General features: G+C 34.3%; 4 protein-coding genes across 4 annotated transcripts; 1 reads left to right on the forward strand and 3 right to left on the reverse strand.

The window, feature by feature from the left end:
* Positions 1-1,632: 1,632 nt before the first annotated feature.
* On the reverse strand, positions 1,633-4,776 carry Ap-2alpha (Adaptor Protein complex 2, alpha subunit). The gene has a single exon (XM_021334194.3). It carries the CDS (start codon positions 4,563-4,565, stop codon positions 1,776-1,778), a length of 2,790 nt encoding a protein of 929 aa, XP_021189869.1. The 5' UTR covers positions 4,566-4,776; the 3' UTR covers positions 1,633-1,775.
* Positions 4,777-5,501: 725 nt separating this feature from the next.
* LOC110375881 (protein phosphatase PTC7 homolog) lies at positions 5,502-17,194 on the forward strand. Its single transcript, XM_021334166.3, has 5 exons — positions 5,502-5,958; positions 9,650-9,829; positions 11,020-11,218; positions 14,847-15,106; positions 15,305-17,194. Exons 1-5 carry the CDS (start codon positions 5,730-5,732, stop codon positions 15,352-15,354), a joined length of 918 nt encoding a protein of 305 aa, XP_021189841.1. The 5' UTR covers positions 5,502-5,729; the 3' UTR covers positions 15,355-17,194.
* Positions 17,195-17,440: 246 nt separating this feature from the next.
* On the reverse strand, positions 17,441-19,893 carry LOC110375885 (derlin-2). The gene is made up of 5 exons (XM_021334169.3): positions 19,449-19,893; positions 19,114-19,347; positions 18,336-18,458; positions 18,059-18,222; positions 17,441-17,966 (listed from the first exon to the last, which is right to left on the reverse strand). The coding sequence occupies exons 1-5, from the start codon at positions 19,539-19,541 to the stop codon at positions 17,846-17,848; spliced, it is 735 nt and encodes a 244-aa protein (XP_021189844.1). The 5' UTR covers positions 19,542-19,893; the 3' UTR covers positions 17,441-17,845.
* A 761-nt stretch (positions 19,894-20,654) lies between these two features.
* On the reverse strand, positions 20,655-22,073 carry LOC110375880 (trafficking protein particle complex subunit 13). The gene has a single exon (XM_021334165.3). It carries the CDS (start codon positions 21,907-21,909, stop codon positions 20,701-20,703), a length of 1,209 nt encoding a protein of 402 aa, XP_021189840.2. The 5' UTR covers positions 21,910-22,073; the 3' UTR covers positions 20,655-20,700.
* Between the last annotated feature and the right edge of the window lie 317 nt (positions 22,074-22,390).

The following is a 22,390-nucleotide window of genomic DNA, read 5'->3' on the forward strand; positions in this document are numbered from 1 at the left end:
AGTCCCTATATTATCTCTATTTTGTGGTACATAATAATATGAAAATAAAATCTTCTAGGTTTGTGAGATTCCTACTACCGACTCAAACACGTATAGGTACTCAATACACACCAACACATTTAAATAATCTCTAACAAACAAGTACATATAAAATGTCATGAGTATGAAGCTGATATACTTTCAGTTTAAATCTGCAGCATTATTTATACTGGTACAGCTTTATAATCATTGGGATTCTATTTTAAAAATAAATTATAATGTAACATGAAGTCAGATAAAATGACTCATAAAAATACAATTTAAAAACAATATAAAATAGGCCTATTATTTATAGGAATGTTGGTGAAGTAGATACATTATAATATTTTTAAAACATCTGATATACACCAGTCGTATGATAATGGTCATCACAGAGACTTGTGTTCTAGACAATGCACCTAAATATGAATTGAAAAAGTTTGTAATATCAGAAAAATAACTAATTTCTGTTATTTTTACGTATACTAGCAATATGGTATATAATGTGATTTTAATAACCAACTTCATAGAGAGTTAACATAAATTGATATTTGCAATAAAAAGATATGGATTCAAAGATTTGATTACCAAAGTTAATACTGTATATCAGCTTTCATTTGGAGATATTAATTATTGCCATTTATATAATTTTATACTACAAGTTAACAGGAACATTATGTGAAAAAAGGGTACTATTACATATTTTAGTATAGCAATTAGCAATGTATGTGTTCCAATGATGCTTAGTACAAGCCTAACCGAAAAACGATAGGTATTATATTTCATTACACATGATATGAGTACATTAGATAATTTTACAGACAGAAATATTATACTCACCAGTTTTGGTCATTTAATAGTTTTTGTTTTATAATAACATAATATTTCTTTTTTATAAAATGAAACAGAGTTGCCAACCAACTGATGAGTAGAATACTAATAACCCAACCAAAATTTTGATAATGATGACATAACAGCCAAATATTTACTTTGGTATGAATAATAATTTTCTACATTATACCATAAATACATTTTAATATACCTAGAAATGCGCGACAACAGTATGATCTGTGATACTAAATAGCTACCTATTCGTCGTCCAAACAAGACACCATCAACTATGAAGTAATGCATGAAAATTTCAATTATCCCCTATATATACAAATTAAGCAATAATCGTATTCGGTACTTTAGATATCATATATGAATCGTGTGAACATGTAAAAATTATAAAGCACTCTGCAATACTGCAGATCATGGTAAATGTTTATGGATGACAAAAGGCATAATATATAATTTATTATTGTTTTACTACCACTAATATCAAATTAGGTTTTATAAATGGAAGGTATTGATATACAAAACATGATGAATAAGGTAAATTCTTAGCATATAGCTTACTAAACTGAATATATTGTTATTTTAATACCATGAAAGAAACTAAATATATCTTGTCTTTTGAACATTTTATCAAATCTTATAAATCGCAGTTTAAACGTTAACTAAAATAAATCTCGGTTTACAAAACACCTAACTCTATATTAGCAATAAAATAAATCCAAAATTGTACACGAGAGATTTCATTTCATTCAAGTTCAGTGCAAAGTTCACAAGTGTTCTGCATAGTATATTTTCCAAATTGTACGCATTTATTTTTATCAACTCTACCAGTAAAGTGACTGTGAACTTCTAGGCGACTATAACACCAACTTCATTGTCTAACAATGTTGTTCATTTCTTGTTTTCTTTAACTAAACTTAAAATTGATCTGCTAACAGATTGCATATTTCATGTGAGACTGTTTCCTTGCTAGATCTTACAGTCAGTCTAAACATTTGAGCTTGTTTATTTGGTTCCAATCTCATTAGACATCCCACTTGCTGTACTCTGGTGTGGACAATACCAGCACACACAAAGTTATCAGGATTAGGGTCAATACCATCTAACAACTGCATACCAAATCCAGCCAATTTGGTTCTTGTAGCAGGTATGTCAATGGATCCTTGAGCTTTAAATATCTTTTGTGCTCGCTGTTGTTCTCCTCCTAGGTTTTTCCATCTGGCAAAGAATGACTCACCATTCATTTCAGTAGGTTCAAAGAATTTGTTCAGTGTGAGCGGAAGTTTCATAGTAATTTTCTGGGGCACATTATTGTACACAAATGAAACTGACATACTTGGAGCATCAACAAAATCTTCAATGCACTCAGCAGTAAGCATTTGTTGGATCTGAGCACCTGCTTCTAGTACTGGTTCCATAGGTTTCATCTGCACATTCAGTTTGTGCAAGTCTGTCCAGTGCAATTCAGGGCGAACATTCTGAATAGGGAACTGAGTCTTATTGCCATAGAACAAACCAATCCTTCCCAAATTCTGTCTGTATTCACTTTTGACTCCAATCTGAATTAAATCATTTTCAAATAGCACTCCATTATTTTTGAATAAGAATTTCTTTATGTTGTTTTGCTGCACTGTGCTAGGACTGATTTTAGGGGCTGTGTAAAGATCTCCAAGTACATCAAGCAATCCATTCCCAGTAGCTGGAGCTGTAGTGCCTGGGGGAGTGGAGAGTCCTAGCAAATCTGCACTTGAGCTGTTTGTATTATTAGTAGAGTTAATCACAGCAGTAGGTGCTGCAGTTGGTTGTGGACTCTTTGATTCTCTTACATCATCTGGAATGCGCCCAGGTTTCTTTTTCTTCAAAACAGCAAGAATGGAAGATTCTCTTTCAGGGAAAGCAGGCATTTCTTCCAGCACTGTAGCTAAAACATCAGCACTGGCCACAATACTGAGCTGAAGATATTCAGATGCTCTTTGCTGTAATTCAACATCAGAGGAGCGCAAGTTGGAGTCAGCACGAAATACTTCTTGAACCCGATTTTTGATTTCTGGGAAAAGGTTAACAAGTTTAATGTATGTAGATAATAGAAGTGCCCTCGTTGCAGCAGAACACAAATGGTACTTTGAATGCAGCAACTCAAATTGCACTTGAGGTGATGATCTTGTATCCCCAGCTATCAGATTACCAAACTCTCCAAGAATGTATCCACCCACTTTTACCATGTTCTCATGGCAAGTTGGTGCCTGTAGAGCTTCAAATACTGTTTTTGCAGCATAGCCCTGGACTTCTTCCCTGTTAATTACAATCTGTATAACTCGATACCAAACTTCTTCTGACACATAATCTCCAGCAATCCTTATAAGATTTAGTATCACATCAACATACCAAGTGAAATCTGTGGCATATTTCTCAGCCAAAATGGCTACTTTCAGAACCATTTCTTCTCTTATAGAATAGTCAGCAGTTTCTAAATAAGCTAACATCTCTTGGACAATTTCTTCAGCATTTGTTTTGTCGCACATAGCATATAGTAAATCGACAGCCTGCTGTCGGACAGATACATCTTTTTCCATTTTCATTGATAGGATGACAACTTCTTGATGCTTTTTGACAGCCTCATGAGAAAACTCAGATGTAGCGAGATGACACATAGATTCAAGGGCCAAATATCTCAAATTGGTCTCACGATTGCTAAGGAATTGGCCAAGCTGGTTACATGCCCGAACAAGCAAATTAGGTTCACTGTCATTGTGTATGATAAGACTTATTGCCTCAAACAACACAGCATTCTTGGCATTTGAATGCTGTACCTTCTTTGATTTAGGAGGTTCTTGAGCCTTATTAAAAATGGTTTCGAGACACTCAGATAGACGACCTCTGACACCAGGCTCTTCAGATGGAGGTGTGTAATTCTGCAGCAAACGTAGAAGTTTGACTGAAAGCCATGGTGCTGGTACAAAGTAATATGTATAGTCTTGAAGGTCAGTATAACTGGCAGTAACAATCCTACTCAGTCTAGCAACAGCTAGTGTTACGCAACCTTTATACTCTTCTGGATTCTTTTTCACTAGGGCATCAATAAGAGATGTAGCTGCTGTCACCACACCCATGTGTGGGTCATTCAGAAGGTGTATGATTCTGGAAGTCCACTCACCTCCAGGTATAATTTCAGGTGACTTCCTGAACAATCTTAGCAAGCATAGAGCAGCAGATTGCTTAACCACATCCATAGTATCTCCTGAGACAAGAAGTTTAGGGATTTCTGTGCCAAATGCTTCTGCCATATCTTTGCTGCCAATGTTGGCAATGCATTGCAGAGCCAAGTTGACATGGATAGGATTACGTGACTGCAGGTCATTTTTAATGCTCTGGATAATAAGCTTAATTAGATCACTGTTGGTGTTGACCAGTACTGATATGAACAAATAGCCAATCTGTTTTTCAGAATACTTGTTGGATGAAAGTAAGTTGACTGCTTCCATATGACCAAAGTCGATATCATGACCCAGCAAAAAGATAAATAAAAGTTTACATACATATTTCTTTTTTTGGTAGCCATCCAGAGTTTTGTCACCTTTGAACTTACTTCTTATATTGGCCAGTTCTTTATTGATCCTCTTAATTTCCGCTTCTTTGCTTTTACAATTTCTTATGTCTGATATGAAGACTGCGAGCCCTCGCATTCCATCACCCCTGACGGCAGGCATATTGCCAAGTGACTTATCGAACACCAGTTTTATGCCTTTTCTTTACACTTTCTACCGAAATACTGTCTCCAAAATACTATCACTAACGTATATGATGAACAATTGTAAATCGGCGTTGAATTACAAGTAATCAATTAGCGGCCGTCATTACAATTATTCGGAAAAGATGAGATTTCTTCTGCTGGTTCTACACTGTTCTACAACGCCTTCATTTTCCATAGATCGTTTGGAACGTCAGTCGTAGCTTATTGTTTATGGATCAATATTGTACACCAATCAAAATTATATCAGGTGAATTTCGCCTTTATATCAAAGACTTTAATGCTGACTTTGGTATATCAGTTTTTGACAGCTAAAATAAGGCCGATATTATATCGACTTTTTACTTGCAGCCACAAACAATACCTTATTTTTGTAATAATAAAAAAGTAGGATATCACAAGCTAGCCCGGAGAAAAGAAAAAATACATTATTTTGAATAAGATTACTATTTCTCGTTGTTGACAAGATTTTATTATCGCCATCTTGAACCACCGGTAACTTATTAATTATACTCAATAATTAAAAAAAAAACGACTTCTAAGGATTCAGAATAACATATTGCATTTTTTAATATAAAATCATAATAACTCTATTCGGTCGATCTTGTACAATATGTAATATGACGGCCTTTAATTTATCGTCTAGGAAGTACCTAACATTAATTGATGGGATTCGCCTTTTGAGGAACAGGCAACACAGATTACCGAACTTGTTGATATTCGATTTTATCCAAATTCTGCCCCTGGAAGAATGGATAATTGATTTACCCACATTCTCATATTGCACATTGCATTATTATAAAAGCGTAGTATTATTAATTTTTTATTTCGAAAAATAATCCCTTTCACAATTACCATAGACAAGCCTTGGCCAGGTTCCATGTTTTTTCTTCTGTGTTCATCTAGCCTCTATGGCATTCTGTCCAATGTTCGTTCTATCCATCAGTCACGAGACAAATGTAATAAAAATTGAAAAATACGTCTCTAAAAAGACTACAAAACTTTAATTCATATTATAGTTGTAGCTAAAGATGGCCTGCATGTGTTGTTTAAAAAAATGTTTTCATTAGTTTCATCTGGTCTCTTGTGAAAGGCTGGTGTCAAAGTACGCTTTAACTAATGAATGATGCAGTCTATTTTCTGGACAGGGAGACTGCTATCACGTGCTTTACGAAATGGACTTTCGAATTTCTCAAGTGCTACTGAATTGAACGTTTCGTCGACAAAGCACCCTTATTTAGTATCAGTGGTGTGTGGTTTTCCTAAAGACATTGCTAATGGAAGAACGCGCAAAGGACAGTTCGGTGACGACGCATGGTTCTCCACAAATTCCAGCAACGCGGATGTTATTGGTAAGATAAATATTTATTATTCTCTTGAACGTAGATAATATACACGCTTAGGTTTATTTTTGTTTGTTTAAGTGTATTATAATTTAGAGTTTATAAAAAATAAGTAATTATTGTAAATAGACACTTGTTATTGTTGTAATGTGAATTTTATCTTCCATTTGATCAGTCATGCTGTCAGGTAATTATTTAATTATTAAAAATTAATTAATTAATGGTTCATAACAACATTGCTAGTCTGCCTTTTGTGGTTAAACAAAGCAGTTAATAAATTAGCTTACCAAATCATCATAATAATATTGAACTGTTTTTTTCTATGTTTATATCCAAAAAAAGTGGTATATTCTTAATTTCTTATTTATATATAAGTAGTATTGAAATCTAATAAGTTATTTATTTACCACCTGGATGCATATTTACTATATAATAGTTTTTGATAATATTTTAATGACATTACCTACTAAATTGAAGGAATCCAAACAAAAACCCGAGACAAAACACAGGTATCTAACTTGTTAACTTACAGCTTTCTTGTCTTTACTCAGCTATGTTATGACATTCTATGTTATAAAAAATAATCTATACTAATATTATAAAGCTGAAGAGTTTGTTTGTTTGTTACTTATTTACTTTTTATCCGGGTTCGTGCAGAGGTTTCCACGGGATGCGGGTGAAACCCTGGCAGAAGCTAGTATTAAAATAAAAAAGAACCTATAGAAAATCGGTATTACAAGAATAGTTACATTTCAGGTGCCTATTTGATAGATGATTAGCGTATTGTTTAAAAGTTATTGATCATAATATATGTTTATGGTATACTATTAACAATGTTATGTGATACAAAACAATAATTGGTTAGTGTAAACTTTTTGGAACTTTAGAAAATTAAAACAATTGTTATGATGAGATCAGCAGTCAAGATATTATGTCTTCGGACATTAAATATAAACTTTTTTTGTTGAGCCTTCATGTTATAACTTAAGATAGGAAAATAATATTATGTATATTTCAATTTGTGTGGGAATTACATTGCTGTGGAGTTGTTCTGACACATCCTCAGTGGCGTAGCGTGGGGGGGGCAAGGGGGGCAAATTCCCCGGGCGGCAGCTTTTAGGGGGCGGCAAAATTTACCCAATGAGGGTTTTCTAAAATGGCAATCCACGAGGTGGCAGCACCGAGTCGTCAGGTCCAATAACTGTCAAAGTGCTTATCTTTACTATGAATAGTGAACGATTTTAGTGTTTTTTTTATTTTATAATTAAAGCACTGCATAATTGTTTTACTATTGCGGTTGAGTAAATAAAAAAAACTAAATCATATTGTGTTAACAAATTTTTCAACAAGCTTTTCCTTAGTACCAGTGACTTTTGCACCTTCTCTCTTAGCTCAATTTTTAGTTCGGAAACCTTATTCTGACCGTAGTCCATAATAAAATCAATAACACTTCCAATATAACAGAATTTCAATAAAAAATAAGTTCGGCACCTACAATTCCATACTATTTGACAGCTGTTTGGACCAGACGCATACGTGGCGCCACCCGGTGGCAAAAAAAATTCAAAAACCCTCATTAAAAAAAAAATTTCGCAACTACATAAAACTGTCTAACAATAACAAACATTAAACAAGAAAGTTGAAAATTTTTAAACTTAAAATTAATTATTGTCAGGTACTTAAAACACACGTGACACTACATTTTACGTAATTTTAGTTTTGAGTCTTAAATAAAAAATAATAAAAATTTCGCGCTCGCTTCGCTCGCGTATTCAGAAACTGTATGCGCTTAATTTTGCATTTGTCAACAAACAAAAAGTTAAGTACGTTTGGGCTAAATTTTACGTAATATTTGGTTTAAGTCCGATAAAAATTTCGCGCTCGCTTCGCTCGCGTATTCAGAAACTATATAATGGGCCCTTATTTTTGCATTTGCCAACAAACAAAACGTTAAGTACGTTTGAGCTAAATTTTACGTAATTTTTGTTTTAAGTCCGATAAAAATTTCGCGCTCGCTTCGCTCGCGTATTCAAAAACGATATGCCCTTATTTTTGCATCTGTCAACAAACAAAAAGTTAAGTACGTTTGGGCAAAATTTTACGTAATTTTTGTTTTAAGTCCGATAAAAATTTCGCGCTCGCTTCGCTCGCGTATTCAGAAACTATATAATGGGCCCTTATTTTTGCATTTGCCAACAAACAAAACGTTAAGTACGTTTGAGCTAAATTTTACGTAATTTTTGTTTTAAGTCCGATAAAAATTTCGCGCTCGCTTCGCTCGCGTATTCAAAAACGATATGCCCTTATTTTTGCATCTGTCAACAAACAAAAGGTTAAGTGCGTTTGGGCTAAATTTTACGTAATATTTGGTTTAAGTCCGATAAAAATTTCGCGCTCGCTTCGCTCGCGCATTTGGAACTTTAAGAGCTTCACTCACCGCTGCTAACCCACAGCGGGAAGGGTCATTTGATGATTTTTAACGTCGATACAAAAAAAAAACCCTGTTTTTGAAGTCGGTTAAAAATGACAAACGGCCAGTAACACTTGTTAAAAAAAATACACGGGAAGGGGCGGCAAAATCGACAACTGCCCCGGGCGGCAGATACCCACGCTACGCCACTGCACATCCTCCTAACAAAAACATAACTGCTGACAGGTAGATGTTATGAGATGCTGTCTATTGTTTTGAAGTTTGAAAGACACAATTTATAAGCCCAATTTAAATAAATGAGTTGGTGCTTTTCTTTCAATAGAAATAACAACCCCAAAACATTGTAAGAGATCATTCTTTATTTCTTTAACTTTACACAGAGAAAAGTTGTGTCAGTCCAATGTCTTAAAATGTACAGTTTTTTGCACATAAGACATGTATATGTAGAGCATGTTTATTGTCTGAAGTATTTTGTGAGTAAACATACAATAACACAATCAGATTACAGTGTTCAATTAGACTTGGATTTGAAAAATTTTCCTTATACAGAAGTTATTTGCATCCTAAAGTTTTTGTGTTATTGTGACTATAAAGACTACAGTACAAACAAACTTTGGGGAAAACTAATAATATAGTGTTTTTTGAGGTAAATTAAATGTATTAGGTAAATAGCATGTGTTTACTTAATGTGTAACACAATTCTGACTAAGCCTTAAGGAAAACAAGCTGGATAGCATATTGTGATAAAAAATATTTACTTACTAAATACAAGTTTAGATTGATGGTAAACAATGATACAATCTGTCTTTTTATTTATAAACATTGAAGTTTGGATGAATGTTTGTACCTACTTCACACAGAGAATACTGAACGGATTTTGATGTAACACTATTATAGGTATTATGTAACACTAGCTTCTGCCAGCGGTTTCACCCGCATCCCGTGGGAGCTACTTCCTGTACAGGGATAAAAAGTAGCCTATAGCCTTTCTTGATAAATGGGCTATCTAACACTGAAATAAATTTTCAAATCGGACCAGTAGTTCCTGAGATTAGCGCGTTCAAACAAACAAACTCTTCAGCTTTATAATATTAGTATAGATTAAATTAAAATAATAGAGGCTTCTTTTTATTGGGGTGCAGCAAGTAGGCAGCAGTGTACATCTTAGCACTCCTACTGAAGTCTTTAGCATTATCTTAAATCTACCATAATAAGTAGGTAATATTTCTTTACATAATGTTATTTTACTGTAATTTTGTATTGACACAGGTGTGGCAGACGGTGTAGGAGGATGGCGTGCTTACGGCATCGACCCTGGCGAGTTCTCCTCGTACCTCATGAGGACGTGCGAGAGGCTCGTCCAAATGGGACACTTCAAGATGTCAGAGCCAGGGGACCTGCTGGCGAAGTCCTATTACGAATTATTGGAACATAAGAAACCAATACTAGGTGAGTTTTATGTTTCAAACTAGTATCATTCTAAATTATTTATGCCAGATACTGTGTACCAACCACATAATACATATAACCAACATTTTTAATGGTATGGAAATGTTTAAGATCATTTGCAGGTGGTTATTAAAACTTGTAGTTGTTTCTTTTGCTGGGCATGCATAATATGAGTGACTATCTACACTAGAAAAGGCCTTGACCAAGTTTGATATACATAGATAGCTTGAGTCTAATTTTATCACTCCTTTTCTAAGTATAATTTCAGGTTTTATTATTTTGATTGCTATCCAAAAGATCTACATCTATGCCTTTCAAAGGCGTAAGGTTAGCATCCTTCTGTTTCTTTTTTATTTTTTGCCAATAAATGTAAACCTGTAAGCAAAACAAATTATTTCTTCAATAGAGAAACAAGTTCTTAATGATCTTAGTTATTTTTAATCTAGCATAAAATCTATAAGCGGATACATGTTCTCACTAGCGGACTTTCTGCTTGGTTTTTCCGATATACGAGCGACAGCAAACAATTATCAACTACCCCCCGGTACCAAAGATGTCTCCTGAAACCGCGCGTCATATTTTACGAGCGAAATGACAAAAATTCGCTGGTGTGAAAGCGTTAGCGTACCTAATGAGTGAGGAAGATGTTTTTCAACGAGTAGGTATTACTTTTTATGTAATAAGAGATTTGATGAATTTGTGAACACTTCAGTGGTGAAGAAATATACATAATGTGAACTGTATATTTCTCACGTTATTTGCAAAAGAAGACCCCTCTGGCTGACAGTGGAAGAATAAATAAACAGATAATGGTTATTTATTAGATACATACAAGTGTATCAATTGAATGATACAAAGTCCTCTTTTATTTCCCTTGAGTTGAATTGCAAACTCGATGTTTCATTGCAGTATAGTGCAAACCAATTACCGATAAATAGGTATGGTAGTTACATGATGATGATGATATTTATTTGTGCTACTGAGACTTCCCATTACATGTTTATCTACTATTTTTTTAAACTTATAACATAGAGATCAACATGAAGAAAATTCATTAAAATTTTCAGATAAATCACAAAATATTATGTTTAATGACTTATTTATTACCTAAAAAAAATGATATATAGGTAATATATGGAATTTTTGAGAATACTCCATAATCAAATTTTTGTAATACTGTTTTGTTACAGGAAGCAGTACAGCGTGCGTGATGATCTTAGACCGGTCGGAGAGCGTAATGCGCGCCGCCAACATCGGTGACAGCGGGTACATGGTAGTGCGAGGAGGCCGCATCGTTCACCGGTCGCACGAACAGCAGCACTACTTCAACACGCCTTACCAGCTCAGCTTGCCGCCGCCCGGACACGACCGGAATGTGCTTAGTGACAGGTACATACATTACTAATATGAAAAAGAGGCTTTTTTTCTTGGTTTGTTTGTTTGTTCCACAAAGGCTCGGAAACTACTGAATTGATTACAAAAATTCTTTCACTGCTGGCAAGTCAGACTATCCCCGAGTCACATAGTTTTTATTTTGTCCGGGTATGGGAAGAAGTTTCCTCGGTAGCTGCCAATGAATAAAAACATTTTTCTCCCGCGGCCTCCAAGATTAGTCAGGAGGTTCGGGGCAAGCAAATGCGTCCTGTTTCCGTGTTGATAACATTGTCCATACATAAGTTGTAAAAGACGCTAGTCCTCGGCCTGGCTTTGAGTATACGAACCCTTTATTTTAACGTCGTAAAATTTCCTTTAAATTCTTGTTCTCACGCCGAACGTTGCTTACTTCTTCCCACAGTCTCGAGAAGTGTTATCATGAACGAAAGCAAACAATTTTACATTCGAATTTATAACTTTGCAGATGATTTACCAAATCATTACCTTGGTTTTGTAGACGAGTTACAAAATTGTACAAACTTTCAGTATTACTGAAATCATAACCGTGCTACCGAGAGGAATGTGTATGTTGATACCGTTCCGTCTATTGTCACTTGTGATAGATATCGTATTCATATCAACAACACACTTTTAGAACACTAATCGGGTTTTCAGTAGACCGCCAGTGATACGCATATCATTGTTTTAAGAACTGAAGACTTTAGAAACTCTCCATACCTACTGAGTTTCTATAAGGAATTTCGCCTATAAAAAAGAAATACTGATTTCTAACATATTTGTTAAAATGACATTGTACTAACTGCCCTGGAATTGTTATTTATATGTGTTTATCTTGCGTCTACACTTATTTGATAAAAGAAGTATACTGCGTCATAATTTCTGCATGATAATATCTGATTTAGAGCGAAAGGTTACTTCAATAGAGATAATTTTGTAAATACTATTGAAGGTTTAATGTAGCTTACGGTTAGCTTGAAAGAGTTTCAGAATATTTTTCTTCTGTAAAGGTATTCTACGTAAGTAAGTAATGGTATTTTTACTGCAAGAATGTCTGACATTCTACGGTAGAACGAAAACTTGCTGCGTATTGTTGACAGTTTTATTTTGGTGTAGTGCCAAAGCTCCCCTTTTTAAATATGCTGTTATATTTAAAGAAAGCTGCAGTTTTTTTGTATCTCAAACTCAATCTGTTTGATTGCATGCTTTGGCCTATGAGATGGTCTATTTGCATGACCGTTTCGGCGCGCTCGATTAGCTTACTGCTACAGAGCAGTTTTTACCAACGAAGTGGCTATTAGCTGGCACCGAGCGGTTTATTCGTAGGCAATAAAGCTACATTGTGAGTGTCTGAGGTCATGCGTCTGAATCAGTTCTTAAACATTGAGACATTTTTGACACCATAAAACTGGCTTTACTGATAAGTTTATTTGTTTTGAACTAATTTTGTAAATGTGTTGGCGGCTATTTCTAAGATTCATTTTTTTTATATAATTAGTGAACCGCAAAGAATTCTCTCATTTCATATAACGACACAAATGACGGACATAATAAAGGACCCGTTTTATACTCTTAAAATATCGCAAAATTCTACGTATCTGCTGAAAGTATTACATTGTGTAAATGAATGTGGCAGGAAGCTATCCGATTACTGTTGTAAAAGTATTTTGCATTTGCATCAACGACAGCGTATCTTTGTTGCGCTTAACGATAAAGGGGCAATACCTAAATAGGTACCTAGCTACTTTAATGCTAATAGATAAATGTAATACTAACCAATACCTACAAGTTTGACATAGGAAAACTAATCGAGCGCTAATACAATCTGTGAATTGAGTAAACTTACTTAACCAGGTTTATAAATCGTTCAGTAATAATTATAAACAGTTTAAATTAATGCTACTATAAACGATCTTGCACATTCATGCACTTTTATGACCTTGTGCAATCACGTTTGCGGGTCGGTTTGAGATTAAATTGTCGAATGTGACAGCAATTAGATTCTTCTTAATTAGTTCAGAATGAGGTTTTCCTTATCACTGGTAGACTAGTAAGCAGGATGTGAAACACACGCTACAATAACATCTAATCTCATCCAGATTTGGTCGGCGCAGTCATAAGACTCATTCTGCCTCAACCACGAGACTAGTAGTCATGTGCTCAGTCTACATACAGCCGTCGTATTTCTGTATGCACTAATATTAGAATTTTTAGTTCATTGGATATTTGCCAGGCCTTTAAACTTGCGCGTTCTCTTGAAATTTATGGAATTGTGTTTATTTGTTTATTATTGGCAAGGTTTACGAAAGAATTTTATCAACTTCTTAAATCTTAATGTGTCACGTATTTTTCATGACGTCACAATGCGTAAGAATGAAATAGCTGAGAGGTTGTTGACACGAATTAATTTAATTACATCATTGACATCAAAACGATATGCTATTGTCACTATTGATATACTGACTTTATGCACCCGCTGTAGGTATATCACATTCATCCTAGAATTGTGTTGTTACGTCTTTGCGTCCTAATTACGTGTTACGTTATGTAGATAAGTGGACGAGAATAAAGTCCAATGTTTTTTTAACATCTCGTGGAGCGCTTTATTGTTCTTCCTATTATTACTTCGCTTCGTTTCGTTGCATCAGACTCCAAAAGTTCTATTTATTCTTATTATTTTAATGTGCAATGTGCACACGTTATGTAAAATTTTATTGGGAAGAGAGTAATATTTCTGAGTCCATGATGACAGCCAGATCATGGAAACAAATGCGTAGTATAAAACACAGATTTAACTTCTATTTAATTTAAAAAAAAATAATGTCCTCAAGCTTTTTGAGTATTCAAAGTTATTCTTTCTACAACTAGGTATTCTACACCTTACAGAATTCTAAGCTAACCTGATACAAAAGCCAAAAGATAAAATCAGGAGGTAACGTTTGCACACATCCAGGTCATTCGTTTTGCATCATTATGAAAAAAAAACGTCTTCTCTCTGCGACTTTGTAATGTTAACTTTACCATATGCATACCTTCAAGTGAATACCTATTAAAATGTAAGCGCAACTTAATTAAATAAGAAACTTACTTTATCATTACATTAACATTACATTCATCACACAAGTGAGATGTTGTGTGTTTACAAAGTGATCATGACGAGATGTTTCTATATTTATGAATCGTACCACTTTTACTCTTATATGAAGGGGTTAAAAGATATCAGCTAATGGAGTCGGTCATCTTTAAGTCACAGTCTTGACATGCAACACCACCATGAGAGAAGAAAACAAAAATTCCTGCATTTTCTGACTGAGTTACACTAAATTCGTAGAATGATGATCTCTGTTCATACATATTATTGAATGGACAAAGGGTTTTATTGAATAGTTAAACAATTTAAAAACCCACAGCGTGAGCTGCCCGTCGTTAATCTACAATAGCGTAGCCTGCACTCTGATCGATCTTACTAATAGTGCAAGAATTTTTGGAATCAGTCCAATAAATAGCAATACATAATTATATTACTCGTTACGCAACTTTCCCTTTCGATACCTTTCATGTATAGTTTAAAATGCTATTAATTTTGCGAAATATTTTTTAATTAATTACCCTTATTTTTCTTCAGGCCAGAATCGGCGGAGACGTCAGAATTCGCAGTGGAGTGCGGTGACGTGATCCTAGTGGCGACTGACGGCGTGTTCGACAATGTGCCCGAGCCAGTCCTAGTGGCGGAGATGAGGCGCGCTCAGGGGCTCGCGGGCGAGACCAAGAGGCTGCAGGCCGTCGCCAACTCCATCGCGTGGATGGCGCGCAACCTCTCCTTCGACGGCTGCTACATGTCGCCCTTCGCCAAGAGCGCGCGACAGAACGGCATTGATGCCATTGGTGAGTCACACTCATGACAACACCTTCACTATGCTTGTTTGCACATTACTTCAGAATACTCATGTAACTTGTGTGCTCTTAACAATCACATTATTGATCGATTTCTTAATTATTACGTTAATGGAGCCCCCTTGACAATTGAATGATTTATACCATTAGGAATTTCGCGTCATTACTAATTCGATATTTTGTTTACAGGGGGAAAGCCGGACGACATAACGGTGCTACTTGCTATCGTAGCGCTATGAAAATGTCCTATGTGATTTATGTAGCTAGATTCTAGGTACATTTTTGTTCAAGATTACTACAAAATTTAGTTATATAATAGTGATAACAACGAAGCCAAAAATATGTTTGGACCCTTTTCTGTAATTGATCTGTAATTATTTTTGAATGTCTTTGGTTATAAGTGAAGGAGGTGCCCACATTTGATTCTTCGCGATTTATTATATGAGACAGATGTGTTTCTGATTTCTGGAAATCTGTTTTATATGTATATTTGACATTTAATTGTTACTTGTGCATAGTAATGTGTAAATACTTTTTTGTACTATATGACGTCAATTTTGTAATAATAGATATTTCTGTATGATCTCAAAAGTTGTTTGTATGTTTTATTACTGTACAGGGCCAGGCCACGGAGCCGTTCACTGGTCACCTCCTAAACTTGATTCTGTCTACTTATGTTAGTTGTGAAATAGAATTGTTTATTCAGAGATCACGCGATGTGACGCCATGATCTGAATGTTGTGCTTCTAAATTATTGTGATTTACATGAAGCTGCTGATGTTATAATGCTGGAAAGAAAGTGTACATTACTTGTTGAAAGATTTACGAGAATTTTGAATGTAATTGGGTCAACGAAAGTTATCCGTGACCGACATTAGCAATCGTTGAAAAACAGACCTACTTCTACTATCTGTTGTTTTATGATTGTACATAAAACTCGCGAATATGGCATATTATATTATGTAACTGACTTAAATGTGTACAAAAAATACATATATACAGACAGTATACAGTAATAATATGTCGATTGTAAGCAATGTATAGTCAGTCTCAAAGGGTCAACGCATTGTGTACTAGATAACATCATCTTTTTTCTCTTTATAAGAGTATGTGAACAAAATATTTACCCTGAGAAAACAGAAACGATTTCTTAAAGGTACCATTTTAACGATTTTAGCTTTGTTGGCCCAAATGTAAAAATAGTAGTAGTATAATAGTTTTATTATTGTGTGATTTCAAAGTGGACGAGTATGTCTTTCTGAAATATTTAATTTTACAATCAACTGTGTTTTTGTGGAATTGAGTGTGAGAGTTTGAATGAAGACTGAATACAACTAGATATACTGTTCTTGTTGTTACTAGTAGTTTTAATAATGTTACGAAACTATATTTGAAACGATCACAACTAACGGTTCTATATAAGACACTTAATGTTCTTTTTATAAATTTTTATGTAAATTATATGTGTATTGATTGTATGTTTCATTTTTTCTACAAGTAAATTAAACCTTTGTCGCAGCTGCTATTACATTTTGGATACATTTTAGACTGCTAAAATTAGAAATCATTGTAATCATTCATTAGCTGCATTAATTCTTTTTTAAAGTGCATTTTACGATTATTTTTAATAATAAATTATGTGACGGATAAAACGTTACAAACATTATTCAATTGAATAGCTCAGTCGATATGTACAGCAAGCAGAACTTAAACTGGTAACCTATTGACTTGGCGTTCTATTGTATTGTCATATTGTTGAGCCTTGAATTTCGTTTTAACCGTGACATTAATCTTCAAGCAATTTCCGAGTTAACAACTACATACCTATATACTTTATTATTCTTTCTAGATCCAAAATTGGTTGTTAGCCTTCGCTTAAAATGTTTGTATATAAATAAAAATCATTAGCGTAGCAAAGTTAAAAGATGACTCGTCTTTTAAATGTATGTCAAGGTACTGTAAGTAGTCACTGATCAAACGCTTATCGTCGTTACATTTCGACTCGGACTTATCAACTCTGTGTTATTTAAAATTCACCATGATATTGTGTGAAAATAGAATAAACAATTCTGATTATGATCACATCTTTGATTCAATTTTCACCTGCTTAATAACCCAAAGGATAGTGCAATAACCAAAACACGATTGGACTGTATTTAGAATACAAAATCTTATTTTATTTATCTTCTTTCTTTCTTTCTTTTCGATGTTCTTATTATGTGATAAAGTAGTCATTTAACCGAAAAGTCCTACACAAGTCAGTACAAAGACCGCAAGACTTGGACACGTTTTAAATTCAACAAGGCTACAATGAAACAAAATAAATATTTATCAATAATTTGTATTCACAATTAACAGACCCTTATCGTAAACTTTTTACACAAAATAGATTATATTATTGATTCACTGCTAACGCCGTAATCGTTATCACGTCTGCATTTGTTTTGTACACATTCATACAATTCACACTGTATGAAAAATCCATTACCCATAAAAACACATTGCTTAGTGTTTTAGAACGAAACACTTATCTGAGAGAATAAACGAATATGGAATATTTAAATTGATTTTATAAGAAAAATAAGGTAATAACTTAGGAACCTCAAGTCTTCTATGCAAAGTTTTTGAAGTTAATGAAACATTAGAAACCAATGATAAAAAAATAGTACATCCTTAAATAAATATTTGGCAATAAATTGCATCATATTCACAATTATGTGAGTGATTGGCTTATCTAGCGTCCTCATCTTCATTGTTACGGCGGCGCCAGTCGTAGCCTCCTGGTCGTACGTGGTCCAGCTCTGGAAGTGGATTATACTCAGGTTCTGGGGCTGGATCAAATAACTTTTTTCTGAAAAAGCAATGTTCATGTTTTAATAATAATTAATGTTTTTACATTATGTATTTTTAAAAGATGCCAATATTTCTTCTGGCTTAACTTACAGGAATTTAGGAGTCTTCAAGATTTTTTGACCCCCATTTTGTCTTGGTAGTACATCCTCCATAAAGAAATAGATATGACCAATAGCCATACCCACTAAATCTACTGATATTGCATTGCCAAGTAGCACTGAGAATCCAAGTAACACCCAAGGAAGGTATGGTGCCTGAAAAATAAATAAAATTTAAATTTCAGGGATATCTTAGTAGCTTCCAATAGGTATTCCAATGAATCTTTGATATTACAACAAATGTAAAGAATCTGTGTATATTATATTACCTGGAAGTTCATCAAACCAAAGAAGTTCATTCTCACAAAGACATTCCGCCGAGACCAAACATACACAATCATTATAGTAAATGCTTGTCCTAAAAATAATAAATTAACAAAGAAAGCACACAGCTGATAAACACTGTTAAGGAAATTTATAAATATTTTGGCAATCATACAGCTTTTATTTTCTTATTGGCAATGATGGTACAAATAAGAGCCAAATATTACATCACTGAAATTGAAACTGAATATTATGCTTCATTGGAAGTCATTCACTTACTATGCAACTGTATTAACCGCTTGTATGGAGCTAATTATAGAACAATAGAAAATCAAATGTATCTTGCACCATATACAATGGGTATACCTGCATACAATGGGTTAAACCAGTGGTTGTCACTCTTTTCTGGTCTAGTTCAACAAAGGACAATGTGAGGTATAACTGCAGGTCACACTTTTGTGTTAAAGTTGACTACCAATTTAATTGACAAATCTTATACAAGCATTTGCCTGTGGATTCACCTGCTTCCTTGGTAGACTACATGTTATTCTAATATATTTTTATGAGCTATAATACTGCCCAGTTTCATCAAAAGCCATTCAGTAGTTTTTGTGTGAAATGGAAACAAACATCAAACCTAAACTCAAACTTTCACATATAAAATATTGGGTCTCATAAATATTATTTGACTACAGTTTGACAACCACTGGGTGAAACTGTCTTCTTGTGATATCTTCACATCTATAGTGGGTAAAAGCTTGAGATTTAAATTAAAAAGGATACAATCATCAGAACACCTCCAAACACAAACATGACAACAAAATCAGCAGTTCTTCCTCTGAATGAACCTTCTTCAAGCATTCTACAATATCTGTATGTGAATATCATATTGAAGAAAAAGTTGAATCCTAAATTCCCGAAGAAAAGGAATGTGCTCACTAGTCTCCATAATTGGTATCTTCTTAGAATAAGGTTAGGGTTAAAATATAACTGAAATGGTGACACTAGGTCTAATTGCTGAAACAGAAAAATAGTTTATTGTATTGCAACATATTGCACAAACTATTAAAAAAAAGCAAATGACACGTATAATTGTATAAACAAAAAAGATAACTTACAACAGCTAACGTAGTCACAACACAAGCTGTGGTATATGCTCTGGTTACTGGTGGTATGAGCATATACTCCTGAAGAAGCGTCTGATATGCCATTTTTTCAGATTAATATATTTTCTAGTTTAGATTATTTAACATTCAAGAGGAAACTAGCTAAGATAACGAAGTCACAATTCGACTCAACATGATTGGGCCACATCAGAATAAAATTGTTCACAAATGGAACATTCGACGCGATGATTACCGCAATTTAAACTGTTAGATATTTAATATTTACTCCTCAAATTGTTTTCATACTGCAAAGTAAACATCACCTAATATTTTACAGTCATTCAAACTTTAATCAAACGATTATTAATACATAAAAACTTGAATTAAAATTATCAAAATCTACAAACTCGCTGAGAAAATTGACTTGACGGACCACAGACGTAAATCTCGCTCAGTTGACATTGACGGATTCGGAACTTGACACTTTGTCATGGAAGCAGGCAATAGCGCGGGCTGTTTTATTTTTGTCGAAAGTACATACAATGGGAGGTTTCCTTTTTGAGGAAAAATTAATTGTCCCCAAGAAATCAGTGTACCTACTACGTTACTGGGTTTTTGCTAAGAAGGCAAAAAAAAACATTTATAATCTGTGGCATGCTTCAAGATTTTATTCGGATAATTTATGAATTTGACCCTTTGTTCTATTGTTGTTAAAAATTATGTTTCGTTATACCACCTCAAAATAACAAGACGTTGAAAAGACGCTCCGTTCCTTGCAGACACCAGCTCAAACGTACCAAGATCAGCGACATCTAGGCATCAGCTAGGAAAATAATGAAAAAATCCTACATATTTTTTCTGAAAACTGAGCTAAAATTGGCTGTAAAATAAAGCAGCGGCAACTTTAATATTTGTTCAACTAACTATCATTTCAATCATTGTGTAATATGCAATTGTTATATTGTTCAAGCCAATAAAACTTTATTATAGCAAGAAAATTCAACCTTTTTTAATTTTTTCCAACTCAAGCTACAAAAGTGTTATTGACACAGCTCAAATTAAACAGGCTGAGGCTTAACTCAATGCCATACATTGGGGCTTGCAAGCAAGCAAAACAAGATTTTAAAACGTTTTCGAAACTGAATAAGTTGTTACGTAAACACTTAATCAATTTTCATTAATTCATCAGGTACCTAATCTTATATTAAAAGTTCCATGTGAAGTAATACATAATATAATTTATTAATAAAATTATTCCATAATTTCAATACACAAAAACGGATGCTAAATCATCATAATCATATGTTCTCTTTAAGAATAAGTCCAACAAGGATACTCCAGAAATATTGCAAAGCCCAGTATTTATTGGCAGAGCTGTTAAGTTTATGAAGAGAGATTGTCCAGGCTCCAAAGGTCCCAATTTCCTATTAGAAATACCACACCAGAGCAGACTAGAATCTTGAAGTGATCGTAATTTAAGAATTAAGTCTAAAGTTCTCTCACTAGCATTGACTATTTTGCATTGAAAATCAAAAGGCTCTTCCACAGATACTTTACTGGGTAATTTTTCAAATGTAAGCCTTATATCTCCATAGTCAGGGGTCATTCTCTGTAATTGACTAGTTTGTAACCGCCCCTTTTCTCCCAAGTTAGATCTCCATACTATGTCTAATTTTCCAATATTTTTTGCAGCTGCCAGTAGCTTAATTTCTTTAGTTATATTTTCCCATGGGGTCAGACAATAGAGATATTGACAGCTTTCCTGGGGTTGCAGCAAAGTGACATCTCCAAATACAGAAATGCCATCATCTACTTCATTTAAGGACTTCACATTGAACTGTTGAGAACTTTCTAATGAAACCTGTTCTAAGATTATTGGGCCAGATGTTATATTTTGCACTTGAGCTTCAAGATAGACATCATCAGACTCTGCATTGTAAAACTTTGTTTTCACATCTAATGGTTTCATCACTTCAAACTTGAAGAATTTTCGGAATGATGCAAGTGTGTTGTAGTTGGACATATATGTTACTTCACAGACAAGGATGTGAGTGCCGAGATCCTTGACTTCATGGTGTATGACATCACTCAATGTTTCATCTACATCAAGCATTGTAGGAGAGAGGTTCTGTTGAGTTGTTAATAGTATTCTCTGTGAATTTGTCTGTAAGTCGGCTTTTATAGAAACACTTTGAACGGGATTGTTAGTTTCATTATGTACACAAACATAACAAGAAAAGGTTTCGCCTAGATAAATATTGCCAAAACTCTGTGGAAGTAACAAGAACTGCCCAGCAGCCAGAGTTTCCATTTGGGTGACAGAAGTAGCATCGTCTTTAAGGTAATTGTTTAGGATATTACCGGGTAAATCTTTAGAATCGCAAGTAACGATCTTTGGGCTTATTAGAGCAGGTTTCGTCAGCCGCATCACTTTCAGTGCAACTAAATGTTCTACCACTTCTTTTGGATCCATCTTATGTATCCGCTTAATACGCAGCTCACACAACACTAGCTTATCAGTCCTACCTTGCTGGTAGGATAGTATCCAAATATTTTTTAAGTTACAATAATTAATATCGATTTGCGAATTTGACTCCTTCCTATTGATATTTGCGTGTTGTCACTGTTTTCTTGTCAGTTGTCACATTGACAGTAAAAGACAATATTCTAGCCCGAATTTTTTTTGTGGGTTTGGTTCCGTGGATTCCAAGGTCCAAACGAACAACAAAAGCGCAGTCATTTTTTGCTCTGCAAATAAGGCGTGTACCGGGGAGTGTTGTGATGTACATTACAAAAATAAGACATATTTTTTTATATTCAACTTAGGTACAACTTTTTTTAAAATCTGTGCTTGCAAAACTGACCTGCAGCATGCCTGCAGCTGACCCGTAGAAGACCTTCAAGACCTTGACTTGCTGGAAGTAGACTGACAGCTGTCAACAAATTGTCAATAA

The sequence above is a fragment of the Helicoverpa armigera genome, chromosome 8, assembly GCF_030705265.1.
Source record: "Helicoverpa armigera isolate CAAS_96S chromosome 8, ASM3070526v1, whole genome shotgun sequence".
Taxonomy (NCBI): Eukaryota; Metazoa; Arthropoda; class Insecta; order Lepidoptera; family Noctuidae; genus Helicoverpa; species Helicoverpa armigera.